Genomic DNA, 13485 nt, shown 5'->3' on the forward strand with positions numbered 1-13485 from the left:
ACGGTGGACGTATTGCTGATGGCTTTGAAAGCTGGATTTTCGATGCACTTCGATGATCACACTTTATTCTTGTGTTGACATTGTTACCAAATACATTTCGTTGAAATCATCGATAAAGAAACTTTTTCCAACGAGTTTTTTGAAAAATCCATGCGACTGGCAACTCTGCCCATGCAATTATGTCAACGAGGAAAAAAAGAAAAAAGAATCAACAACAACAAACTTGTACCGTAAACATTGGTCGTGAAAGGTCGTAAACATTCGGTCGTAAAGTGGTTGAACTTCCTGGTTTTTCATCTCATTCAGGTAAACAAATTCAAAATATATCCTTAAAAGCTGATAGATTTCCTATAAATTATTATCTTTCAGCATGATGGAGGAGGATAGTGACAGTAGCAGCTCTGCAGAAGGAAAAATGCATGAAGATCGGACGATGCGTGATGCGGACCGAGATGCGGACGATGCAAACTTGGAGGATGATTCCGACAAGTACTCAATAGAAGCTCTGGAGGACGATCCACTGATTCTTCCTTTGGATGATGATGACGACGTAGATGGATCTAGCTTCGGAAATGATGTGTGTGATGATGCGATGGAAAGCATTGATGCGGGCAAACCAAAAAACAACTTGTCGTTGTGTGCTTCCTTCTACAAACGCCGGTTCGTAGGAGAAACATCCGGCAGCCTCGTAACATCGCAAATACTTTCCGGAGATTCCGTCGGACAAATTTTGGAAGGAATGTGGCAGATTGTGAAGCCGATCATCTGTCGCGAAGTGATATTCGTTGAGGAAAACGGAATTCAAACACCATCGTGGGTTGACAGTGAGCCGACTTTTGAGGATATGGGGAAGTTTGTTTATATGCAGAACCATAAAAATCGAAGACGTGTCAACATCGACCAGATTAAAAGTAAGCTGCTGATCAGTTGGCGCGGTAAGGACATACGAGCACACGTACATATCTACTCTACGGCAGTGTCATGCAAACAATTATGGGAGCTGGTCGACAAGCATCTGGTGAAATTCCAACATTCCGACCGAGCGGGGGCGCCCAGTAATCAATCGCTTTCTCAACTTGCTGATGAGCTCCGAGAGTTGCATGGCCAACACTTCATGGGACACGGCAGCGCGTGGAAGCTTTGGGCCAATTACATTCACACTGCGCCGGCGCATGAAAGGGAACAACGAAAATCTGAGCTACCACCGCCATCCATCATAAAGTTCTTCAGATCCGTACCAATTTCGGAAGCTGTGCAGCTGGAAAGTACTCGCCATGGACTATCTGTTGCTCGTACCATCAATGAAGCGTTCTCTGCTGAGCTGGCAGAATTGGAAGAAGAAACTGACCAACTGATTTCTATGGGACAAAGGTTGAAGCATCGTATTAGCGCCTTACGAGCTCGATCATCGATCAACTCAAGTCTGGTTTCGGCGATGCAGGAGTCTACCAGGCCGGAAGACAACGAAACGAGTCGTTTGCTTGTGGAAAACGTTTCGGATATGCTTGACGTAGATCATATGTGAATAATTTGAACTGTTTTAAATGTATTTGATTTGATGAATTTATTCGAATAAACCAAAAGTAAGTCGTTTGGGGTTTTTGTTACAATTCTTATACATTCAGATCCATGAATTGTCCTCATTTTGTGATGACTCAACTGATGGGTCAAAAACTCCTCCCGGTAAATATCCGCAATGTTTGAAAATCTTACTACAGTCATAGTTCTCTAAAGCCATGAATGTTTCAAGAGCCAATTTAGATAATTTTTCGTTTTTGTTTTCTACATAAGCCTTCCTTATTCGCGATTTCGTCATTCCAAATGCCAATTCAATTGGGTTGTAGAAAGGGCAATAAGGAGGTAAAAATACCGGCAGGATGCCAATTGATCGTAAATAAAGTATGATGTTGGGGTCGCAATGAATGCGGGCCCCATCCATTATCCACACAGAGTTGTACCCGGGATATCGATGCACATTTTTGTTTTTCAGAGCAAAATCACGGCAGCAATCAAAAAATATTTTCCTGGTGAAAGTTCCTTCTGTTTCAAATGTATCCAGAATGCCATGCAAGCCAAGGAAACATAGGAATGACGCTCTTGGGCGACGCACAAATTCCCCACGATACACAATTCGTTTTCCTTTGGCGCCGTAGCCTCGACTCCTCAATATCCCCTTGTTGTCTAGTGAAACTTCATCCAGAAATACTAGATGATAGATGTCCCAATCAAATGCATTCATTTCGGAGCAGAAACGAAGAATTTCATGCTCTTTGATTTGAATAGCCCTCCGTTCCAAAGCCTTCCACGTCATTCCTTCGGTGTGCAAAATTCGGCAGATACTGGAACCACTGATTTTAATCTGGAAGTGTTGATAGAAAAGATCCTGGCATTCTTCCAGATATAGCACAGGATTCTGACGATACAAGGCCACAATCCATTGCCTATGCATTGCACTAAATTTACGGAAAACTTGCTCCCGCTGCTTATGCGACAGCAGACCGTTTTCTTCGTACGACTCTATCCAGCTGCTGATGGTTGATTTGCTCTTCCGGTAGATCTGTGCAAGTTGAGCCCTTTTCATCCCGAGAAAATAGTAGTCATAGAGACAGTGGTATTTTGTATTCGTGCTTGCATGCTTATGCTGAACGTTCTGCAGGATTGCGTTGGCCATTTCAGCTCCGGAATCAAAACAGGATCAACAGATCGGAAAGAAAGAAAAACTGAGATCACGACCGACCGAAATTTACAATCAAGCAAAACGAGTAAACAACAGGTTTCTGAAAGTGACATTTATAGATGTCAAAATTCCAGCAATTCTCTAGGGTTGCACTTTTCGTCACACTATTCATCCGTCACACTTTCATACTGTGCAGTTCGATTTGGTGTGAACAGTGCAATATAAAAACCAAAATATTGACAACTTTGTAAACGCTGATTGGTGGACGCGGTGTACCCCTGCCACACTCCCGATTTTCTGAGTGCTGCACTATCATGAGCGGTGCAGAAAAAGTGCTACACCGGTGCAGCACGAAAATCAAAAACGAACATTTTCGGTGCAAAAGTGCTGCACCGGTGTAGCACCACCGCAAAAACGAAAACGACATAAGGTGATCTACCCACGTTACGGGTAGGCAAACAATCATTGAAAAATTGAAAAGCAAAAAGTCTGTAATTATTCGTATGAGAGCTTGGTGATGCATCATGACTATAGACACTATAGATTCCATAGACTCGCGGAGACGAAGACAACTGTAGCCAAACGAACTGTCAGTTCGTGTAGCCAAACGAGCATGACGTCACGATTTCAATAGCGACAATGGATTGCGTGACGTCATATTTGCTCGGTACACTCTAAATTGACGGTAAAACACACTAAAATTTAATTGCTCAACCATGTCTCCGCGAGTCTATGGAATCTATAGTGTCTATAATCATGACACCTTCAAAAATAATGAGCCATTTTACGAGACGTTTCGGATCAGCTGATCGCTCATTTCATGAATGAAAATTTGACAGGAGGTTGCGCCCAAGCCCGTGAGTGTTAATATTGTACGTGGATTTGCTAACTGATCACGACGAATCGGAACCGCCGTTTTTGGAATCGCCGTTGGAATCGTCGTTCGATTGCAGAGCGAGACAGCAACCAAACTGACACATCGCTTTGACATATTTAACGTAGGAGCAACACGTGCGTGAGATTCTCTCTCTCGGTTGGTGTGGTTTGTTTTGATTCAATCTGACATTTCTTTTATGCTGCTCATGCTGCCAATGCTGCCAGCTGATGGTGGCAAGGATGGAGGAGCATAGTCGGAGGGGTGCTCCAATGCGTTTTCGGAAGATTTCGTCGAGTTAAAAAGTTTTCGTTATAAAAAATATGGAAAATTCTAGTTTAAAAGTTCAGCATTAAACTTTTCAATGCGTGTTTCATATATTATAAGTAATAAGAACATAATAAGAACATTAACATAAAAGTCTATAATTTTACAAGAACGCATTGAAACGCCCCTTGAAATCAAACGGCGGTTCCCAACCAGCTCAAGCAAATTCCCTTGGAATTCATCTTCGAAGTAAAATCACAATATCAATATCAACACTGTTTCGTCGTTTCGTAAAATAGACTATTCATAGTGTGCAATAGTCCATTTTACGAGCCGATTTCATGAATGAATTTTGACAGGAGGTAGCGTTCAATAACCCGTGAAAATTAATATCATCATCAACATTGTTGTCACTTCGTAAAATGGCTCATTCAGGCATTTTCCACAGTTGATCAAATGGTCCCTTTCTTGTTCCATTCCCGTACACGCCCATGAGTAGTCCGACAGTCATTGACTTTCACGAGCGTGTCGGACTCGGACATTTTGCATTGTTTTTGTTGACGTTCTCAAAAGAAAAAAATATTCCAAGTCGCAAAATCTGGAAGTTTTTCTAAAATTTATGTAAAATTTTAGTATAGATCGAATAAATTTAAGCTATCTGTGTTTCCCGGTTTTACAAACAGTGAAAGTTCGATGTTAATGACGTATACCGAATAGAAAATAGATTTGTCTCGGAAGAAAGTGCGTCGACTTTCTTGCTTCGGTTCTTGGTTTTCGGGTCAGGGACACGATCAGCAATAAGGCAGGATTTTTTTTTTGCTGCGGGAGCGCATCTGGAGCGGAACAACCAATATCGCGAGACGAGTGTGCTCCGAGTGAGAAAGGGAGGCTTCATCAGTTAAACTGGCGTTCAGCTCGCTGCTGCCGCAGTAGTGATGACCGTTGTCTACCCGAGAAAGATGCTTGTGCGTTTCCATCCCTACCATGGCCAAAACATCATCCTGTTCAATGAGAACACCGTTGCCTACCGGAAGGCCAGCTTCGGTAACGCCCTGACGTTCAGCGAGAAACCACTTCAGCCGGGCGAGATATTCCTGCTGGAGATCGAGAAGAACGAACGCGGATGGAGCGGCCATATGAGACTAGGTATGAATATGGATTTCAGAATGGCCGATTAGGATGTTTTCAAATGGCCTCATTTTTTTCCTTATCTTTATTGTTTTATGAACTTGTGCGTACTGGTTGTAACTGTTCACACAGTTCTTTCCATTTCGAATGCTCAAAGCATCTCTTAACCTTTAAAGTGTCTGCAGGATGTTGCATTTTCGATAAATGCGAAATTTGTAATGGATAATGTATTTTTGTTGCAGGGTTAACCCAATTGGACATCAGACCGGCTTCCACTCTTCAGTACGCCCTTCCGGACTTGGCCAATCTAGGATCCAGTTGGGTGTTCCCGATAACCAGGACGGTGGGCAACTCAGCCCCAAAAAGTAGTATCCTAGGCGAAGGGATCAACGTAAGAACGTCCCGAGGAGTGTTTCCCCGTAATTTGCTGAGGCCCATGTCGCAGGATGGCGGCGGCAGCGCAGATATACTCCCTACGGACACACATTCCCGGATTGGGATCATATTTGTGCCCACGCCGAATGAAGCGGACAAGGCCGAGATGCATTTCATCATCAACGGGGAGGATCAGGGTCCGTGCACGCAGGACATTCCATACACCAAGGGGGCACTGCACGTGGTCATCGACGTCTACGGCACAACCAAGCAGGTAAAAATCATCCAGCTGTATGGAATCTCGACGCTGCAGAGCGCCTGCCGGGATGCCATACTTTCCAGAGTATCAAAGACGGCCATCCGCCAGTTGCCGCTGCCGGAAAGTTTGAAGGAATATCTGCTTCAGTATGCACCGTAGACGGAGGAAGTGCCAGGTAGGATAGAGATGCTTTTCAGGTGCTTTCCGGGATATTGATTCGAATCGAAAATGAGTTTCGGGGGAAAAGGTCGAAAGGATAGAAGGCTGCATTAGGTCACAAATGATCGAAATATTACTTTTGAAGAAGGAACAGTGATTTGATTTTTAACTCCTATCCTTTCGACGTTTTTTTTTCCAATGGATTATCGAGACTGGGATATTATTTCCACACACTTTAGTAACGTTACGGTATTGTGAGCGGACCACCGGTCATAAAGTGACTTTCGGTGGTCGAATGGCAGCGGGTATCAAGCCCAGGCAAAAAGGGGCAAAATCTCTGTGTATAATCATCGGTAATAATGTATTTGATTTGGATTTAAGCTATGTGATATATCTTGATTGAGCCTGCAGAGGGATGGTTTTCATTTCCTTTGTTCCTGAACCTAATTGACAAACAAGTTTATAACCTAGTACAGCACAGTGCGGAGAACTTTTTTCCCAAAATGATATGTACGAAGAGGAGAGACTCCCTATCGGTAGAAATGTAAGAGATAATATATGTAATATGAATAAGCAGTAACAGCAGTGGTATTTGATTCTTTCGAACATATTCGAAACTTCTTTTTCAAATCATTAGATCAATATAAATTATATTTAACAGGCTCAGACGCCCGAACTTTTTCTTTTATTTTGCTTTTGAGTTGACAAATTGATAGAATCACAACTACTTAGTGACTCCTGAGCAGAGCCGTAGCGTGCGGTTGGCCTCAGAGGGGTGCCGAAAAGGTCTAAGGCTAGAAGAAAAAGATGATGCTGTTTTGTTGAATGTTATCATGATTCCACTATTTTCAGTATCTAATATCAATAATATGTTTCTACTGTCGTTTTCGTTTTTGCGGTGGTGCTACACCGGTGCAGCACTTTTGCACCGAAAGTGTTCGTTTTTGATTTTCGTGCTACACCGGTGTAGCACTTTTTCTGCACCGCTCAAGATAGTGTAGCACTCAAAAATTCGAGAGTGTACCAGGTGCGCACCGTGTCCACCAAGGGAACGTTCAAAAATTACGTCCAACATTTGGGGGAGGGGGGGGGGGGTCTAGAAAAGTGTGACAGTACGTGTATTGGGTATAGGAAAAGTGCGTAACAGAGGGGGGAGGGGGGGTCTAGAAATCTCGAAAAACGATGGACGTAATATTTGAATCTTCCCCAATCAGCGTTTGCAAAGTTGTAAATATTTTGGTTTTTATTTACGCACACCAACGCAACTGCACCAAAAATGTTCGTTTTTTCAGTGGAAAGTGTAGCACGAAGCGGTGTAGCACCGCCGCAAAAACGAAAATGACATACGTTTTTCCGTGTTCTAAAAAAAAACAGATTTTTCTAGTTTATGTTGAACATTTGCCATAATATTTATGGCATTTATGAGAATTTGTTTTCTATTTTTTAACAACTATAATATTTTTTTTAATGAGCAAACAAAAATCAGTATGCTTTTGAAATTCTAGAAATTCCTTATCCTGGAGTTCTTTAAAAATTCAGGAAGTTATCTGGGAATTTATTCAGAAATAATGAAAAGGATTCCTTCTAATTATTATTATTATTTATTTATTAAAGAGGTTTTAACAAAAAGTCATTCGCTTCCGTAAAACAAAGAATTCCTTCTAATAGGTATTGCTTCAAGTATTTTATTAGATAATATCCCATAGTTTCCTTAAGGATTTTTTTTTCAAAAAATCTCAGGGATAAATTTTCTTTTATATCTTCAGAAATTCCTCTACAGGTTCCTTCAAACATTCTTCATTTTTCTAATTCTTCTATACCACGACTTTTTCTTCTGGAAAATCTTCAATGAATTTCTTTACAAATTTTCCAGAGTTTGCTGCAGAAATTCTAATAGAAATTCCTGCAAAAATATCTCTAAGGAAAAAAAATGTTGCAGATATTTTTTTTAGAAAATTGTCTATAGATTTCTTTAGCAATTTAACCAAACCAAAGCTTACTTCAGAAAGTCTTCTGCAGATTTCTTTTTATATGAAGAAAATCTCTCATATCGATTGGAAAATCTACCATTGATTTCTTCCGAAATTGGTCCATGTTCACTACAGATTGCTTCATAAATTTCTACTAGAATTCTTTAGGAAACCTTTCATGAATTTTCTCAACAACTCCTCATAAAAATCATATATTTGGAATGCCTTCAACAATTTCTTTAGATATTCCGTTGGAAAATCTGCCAATGGTTTTATACAAAATTTCTCCAAAGGATCGTTTAGAAAGCCTTCCATGAATTCCTTCAGAAATTTCCACGCCTTTGACATGTCTATATCAATAACATGGAGTGACAGTAAAGAGAGACATTAGGCAGGGACCCATTTTCGTTTGATCAACGCATTTTGGGGCCGTTATAACAAAAGAGATGTTACTTAACAACAATGCCTGCCACTGTGCTGGAATTTTCACCAGGAATTTCTTCATAAAACGTTCTAGGTATTTAAGAAAAAAAAATCTTCGGAAAATCTTCCAGTGGTTCTCCACCAATTCTTACACATTCCTTCAGGTATTTCACGAACTAAATCAGGAATTTCTTCAAGAACTACTCCATGAATTCCATTGGAAATTCTTGCTGAAATATTCCTACAGGAATTCCTTCAGAAATTCCAACTAAAACTCATACAGAAATTTCTCTAGGAATTCTTCCTGGTATTTATCCAGGATACCAGATCTTCTGGGAAATAATTTGATCAAAGTTTAGAGAAAACCTTTGGTAAAGTTATTGGCAAACTCGCACTTTTAATACGCACCAACACCTTTGTTTTGATGACCAAATTAACAGAACTGTTTTATTTTCGTTGGATATATCCATAATATATTAACATGGGAGACAACTATTCTGCACACGGCAGTTCAGTTACTACCGTCATTACATAAAGATGCGTAAGAAGATCGCTCGTGATTTTGGATTTCTTAACGACGAGGATGATGAGAATGACGGAGAACCGACTAGAAAAATCCCGAAAATTGAAGTTCGTGTGGACGAATCTACCTTCACTTCTTCACTGATGAAACTTCTGACGGTTAATGGACTCCCCTTGAATCTACTACGCTATCCTGCATTTTTAAGGATCAAGAAGAAGGCCAAAAGAAGAAGGTTTAAAAAAATCGCGCCACCTCGACCCCGAAACGATTGAATCAATTTTACGTCATGTATGCACTCAAATTCAGAAGCAAATATTTCAGAAGAAAAATCTACTGGTATCTTCTTTTGTTTGAAGCTCGGTTGGGCAACAACAATAGAGTTAATAAACTATAGAGGACGAATGTCGCTGGTGTTCCCTTTGATCTCGGTCGAAAACATGTCGGGTATCTATCTGTCTGTCAAACTGCATACATTTTCGCTTTGACACTTATAGCCCTGCCTATCTCCGCCAGCAAGAGATGTTGCAGCGGCGACGCCAGCGACATTCTTCCTCTATAGTTTATTAGCTCTATTGCAACAACAATGAATCGCGAGTTCATTTGTGTTAACATCCGGTACGTGAAGAAAAATCGCATGAATATCCGAACATTGGACATGATTGAAGTACATGTCAGCCGACTGCAAACCTAAGCGATGAAATATTGCGGATTCTACAACCATATGGCATCGATTTGCGATCTTGTCGATGACAAATGACAATGCAAGTAACATGATAGTAATGATTAATCGCCTCAAAACCGTTCATTAGGACGTCCTTAATGCCTTCGATTTACTGATGAGTATGACGGAAGATACGAATGAGCATGAAACAAGATCAGATGACGATTTGGATGATGAAGAAGATGAAGGTAATGAAAGCGAAAGAGAGAGGTTGAGAGAAGTGAAAAAAAAAGAAAATGGAAATATTGGAGCCCATTTTGCAAACGGTGCATTGTGCAGAGCATACTTTTCAACTGACAGTGAATGCTTCGTAAATAGAGGCAACATTGAAACCCCAGCTCTTGGAAGTACGGATGGTGGTGAAAACGTTGAGAAAGGGGCCGTACAAAAGCATGTTCAAAGTGAGCCTGAAGGAGTTACCAAAACTGGATTGCGTCACCCATTGGAACAGCCCTTTTCTGGTGATTGAAAGTTTGCTTCGTGGCCGTGCGGCTAGTGTCACCAACCACCTAGTCGCATCGTGCTGAGGAGCGCGGGTTCGATTCCCGCCGCAGCTATCAGGAAAAGTTTTCGGCTGTGCCACTGGGCGTTGCATGCTAGTCCGTTGTCTAGTGTCGTGCTTCCTTCAAAGAGCGAATTGATCACTGGAGAAGCATTGAACGTGTCCGTGTCTTTTAACTGCCACGGATAACATTTGGCGATTTTTTCCTTATCTGGGAAAAATGTACTTATGAATTCAAAAACTCAAACAACAATCTTTCATTGATAGTTGAACAGAAAATGAACGAATGACGCAGGAAGCTGATGCATAACCCTTTGTTTCTCGCTGCAATTTATTTATCTAGATCAGCGAATCAACTTCAGAAACAACCCATTTATAAGCAAAAATGAAAGGGATGTGCATTTTGAGACTTAAGGGCCGTTTCTTTAACTACAGCGTCATCTGATCTTGCATTGCCCACATGAAGGTAGACCTGATGACGAAAAAGACGACGTGAAATCGTTGTTGGCGACATTAACGCGCAGGTATGAAGGGAGAAAATATACAGATCAGTAATCGGGCGAAATAGCCTGCACGCCGTATCGAATGATAACGGCCAGCGATGTGTAAATAAACTTTGCAGTATCCCGTGGTATGGTAGTCCGAAGCACCTTTTTCCCCCGCAAAGATATCCACAAAGCCACCTGGAGATCACCCCACTATCAAACAGAAAACCAAATCGACCACGTTCTAATCGACGGTAAATTCGGTTAATTCGTACGAGAGCGAATGAGGCACGTTATAGACAGGCTCGGAATTGGCAAAATTCAGTCTTCCGGAGGAAGAAGCTCCAGCAGGTAGAACGAGATCACGAAGCAATGGAAGAGCTTTACCGCGCTAAGCACACACGGAAGTTCTACACTCAGCGAAAAAAACTAGCGAAATTCATCGAAATACCTTATGAAAATTTGCTATAACTAATTCTTATGGATGCCATAAGAATACCTTATGAAAATTGATCGTGCTTGCTATGACAAATTTTATAAGATAGACTTATGAAAAGAACAAAAAAATCTTAAAATGATGCAGACTGGATTCGATTAATGAACGTCGGGATCACCGAGCCCGTGTTTTATCCACACGGCTACCGACGCTTGAGAATATCATGTTGCTAAACGTGAATAAAAGCCAAGCTGTGAGACGATTTTACGTCATAGAGTGACCTTATAAAATTCATCCGAATCATTATGAATTATTTAAAGGCCGTTTCATAAGTTGGGCCTTATGGAAATCTTAAGGTTATTTGGCTGAGTGTACGAGAAGCTGAACCGCTCGCGTAGAGGTTGTACCACAAGAGACAATCACGGGAATCTTCTCACGAGCGAGCGTGAGGTAGTCGAGAGGTGGCGGCAGCATTACGATGAGCACCTTAATGACGACGTTGTAAGCACTAAATATAACAGATCTAGGAGTACGTGTGGGGAATGAAAGATTTGCGGCTCCTAACCTCCAATATATAGAGGAGGTTGGCTGGTAGGAAACAACAAAGCCGCTGTAGCAGATCGACTACCAAGCGATCATCTAAAATACTCTGAAGAAGCACAGGTGAGAGCACACCACTGATTTGGGAGGAGGAAGTAGGGTAACCAATATAATTTGGACCCCCATATATTTTGGACCCCCTGGATCGTATTATCATAATTTTCACAGCTTTAATGAAGAGATGACAAAAGTTTTTAGAATCATTCGCTTAATAAGATTGTTCTGCAAGAGCAGCAATCATTTCCTCACTGGAAATATCATTCTTTGCCTTGAAATTATTTTTGGTAATTTCGCCATCCGTGCGAGTGTCGCGGCATGTTTACGAAAAGAGAAAGTGGTGCTGGGGAAACTTGCAGATGTAAACAAAAACTTTTATCATTCTAGCGCATTAAATTCACAAAGTTCGTCTAATCATCCTTTGTCAATCAAGTAAATAGGATGTGCTCCAGCATATCCAAGTGGCAGACTCTCCGAAAACAGTTTCAAGTGGGTTTAAACAGCGGGTGTCCAAAATATATACTTAAGAGGGTCCAAAATAAATTGAAGTGTCCAAAATAGTGAAAACTGATGCTTCAAAAATCAGTTATTTTCATCAAATTTTCAGCCAGAAATAAACTTGTGGGTATTTTGGACGGACAGTAGAGGCTTTTACGGTCATACCAACATCATCATTATGTGTAACACCCACTGAATCTGTTTGATTTTAGTTTAAATTCAAACTAATGTCCTCTAGGGGTCCAAAATTCGACCATTACCCTATTACTTTTACAAAAAAGGCGACAAGTTGGATAGCGGGAACTATCGCGCGATCACACTACTGAGCGCTGCCTACAAGATACTTTCTCAAATTCTATGCCGCCGTCTATCACTGATTGCAAGAGTTCGTGGGGAAATATCAAGCTGGATTCATCAATGAACGCGCTCCAACGGACCAAATGTTCACCATCCGCCAGGTGTTGCAGAAATGACGCGAATATAACGTGCTCACACATCACTTCTTCATCGATTTCAAATCGGCCTATGATACAATCGATCGAGAACAGCTATGGCAATGCACGAATACGGATTCCCGGATAAACTGATACGATTGATCAAGGCGATGATGGATCGAGTGAGGTGCGTAGTTCGAGTATCAGGGACACTCTCGAGTCCCTTCGAATCTCGCAGAGGGTTACGGCTAGGTGATGGTCTTTCGTGCTTGCTGTTGAACATTGCTTTAGAGGGTGTAATTAGGAGAGCGGGGATAAACACGAGTGGAATGATTTTCACGAAGTCCGTTCAGCTGCTAGGTTTCGCTGATGATATACAACCGACTAAAGAGTGAAGCCAGGCGAATCGGACTAGTTATTAATGTGTCGAAGACAAAGTACATGATGGCAAAGGACTCCAGGGAGGAATTAGCGCGCACGCCACCCTGAATTTATATCGACGGTGATGAAATCGAGGCGGTTGAAGAATTCGTGTACTTGGGCTCACTGATGACCGCCGACAACGACACCAGCAGAGAAATTCAGAGACGCAGTGTGGCAGGAAATCGTGCTTACTTTGGACTCCGCAGAACTCTACGAGGGAAAAAAGTTCGCCGTAACACGAAGTTAACTATCTACAAAACGCTGATTAGACTGGTCGTCCTCTATGGGCACGAAACATGGACCCTACATGCAGAGGACCAACGCGCCCTTGGAGTTTTCGAACGGAAGGTGTTGCGTACCATCTACGGCGGAGTGCAGATGGAAGACGGGACTTGGAGAAGGCGAATGAACCACGAGCTGCATCAGCTGCTAAGAGAACCAACCATCGTCCATACCGCGAAAATCGGGAGGCTACGGTGGGCGGGTCATGTCATCAGGATGTCGGATAGCAACCCGACTAAAATGGTTCTCGAGAGTCATCCGACCGGTACAAGAAGACGTGGAGCGCAGCGAGCTACCCAACTAACAAAAGTAGCTGCATAAGTGCTTTTGCAGCAAACGCATTCGGAAGAAAGCTCTCTTAAGCTTTTATTCAGCAAAAATGTTAGTTGGGTAGGTGGGTCGACCAAGTGGAGGACGATCTGCGGACCCTACGCAGAGTGCGGAACTGGAGA

At 41.9% G+C, this 13485-nt stretch overlaps 3 protein-coding genes across 3 annotated transcripts; 2 read left to right on the forward strand and 1 right to left on the reverse strand.

Annotated features, from left to right (window-relative positions):
• Positions 1-24: 24 nt before the first annotated feature.
• On the forward strand, positions 25-1525 carry LOC115256013 (uncharacterized). The gene has a single exon (XM_029854247.2). The coding sequence runs from the start codon at positions 371-373 to the stop codon at positions 1523-1525; it is 1155 nt and encodes a 384-aa protein (XP_029710107.2). The 5' UTR covers positions 25-370.
• Positions 1526-1545: 20 nt separating this feature from the next.
• On the reverse strand, positions 1546-2875 carry LOC134289068 (uncharacterized). Its single transcript, XM_062855066.1, has one exon. The coding sequence runs from the start codon at positions 2669-2671 to the stop codon at positions 1622-1624; it is 1050 nt and encodes a 349-aa protein (XP_062711050.1). The 5' UTR covers positions 2672-2875; the 3' UTR covers positions 1546-1621.
• A 1485-nt stretch (positions 2876-4360) lies between these two features.
• On the forward strand, positions 4361-6319 carry LOC109417687 (neuralized-like protein 2). The gene is made up of 2 exons (XM_019691748.3): positions 4361-4964; positions 5189-6319. Exons 1-2 carry the CDS (start codon positions 4754-4756, stop codon positions 5737-5739), a joined length of 762 nt encoding a protein of 253 aa, XP_019547293.3. The 5' UTR covers positions 4361-4753; the 3' UTR covers positions 5740-6319.
• The last annotated feature ends 7166 nt before the right edge of the window (positions 6320-13485 follow it).

This window comes from Aedes albopictus, chromosome 2 (genome assembly GCF_035046485.1).
Source record: "Aedes albopictus strain Foshan chromosome 2, AalbF5, whole genome shotgun sequence".
NCBI lineage: Eukaryota > Metazoa > Arthropoda > Insecta > Diptera > Culicidae > Aedes > Aedes albopictus.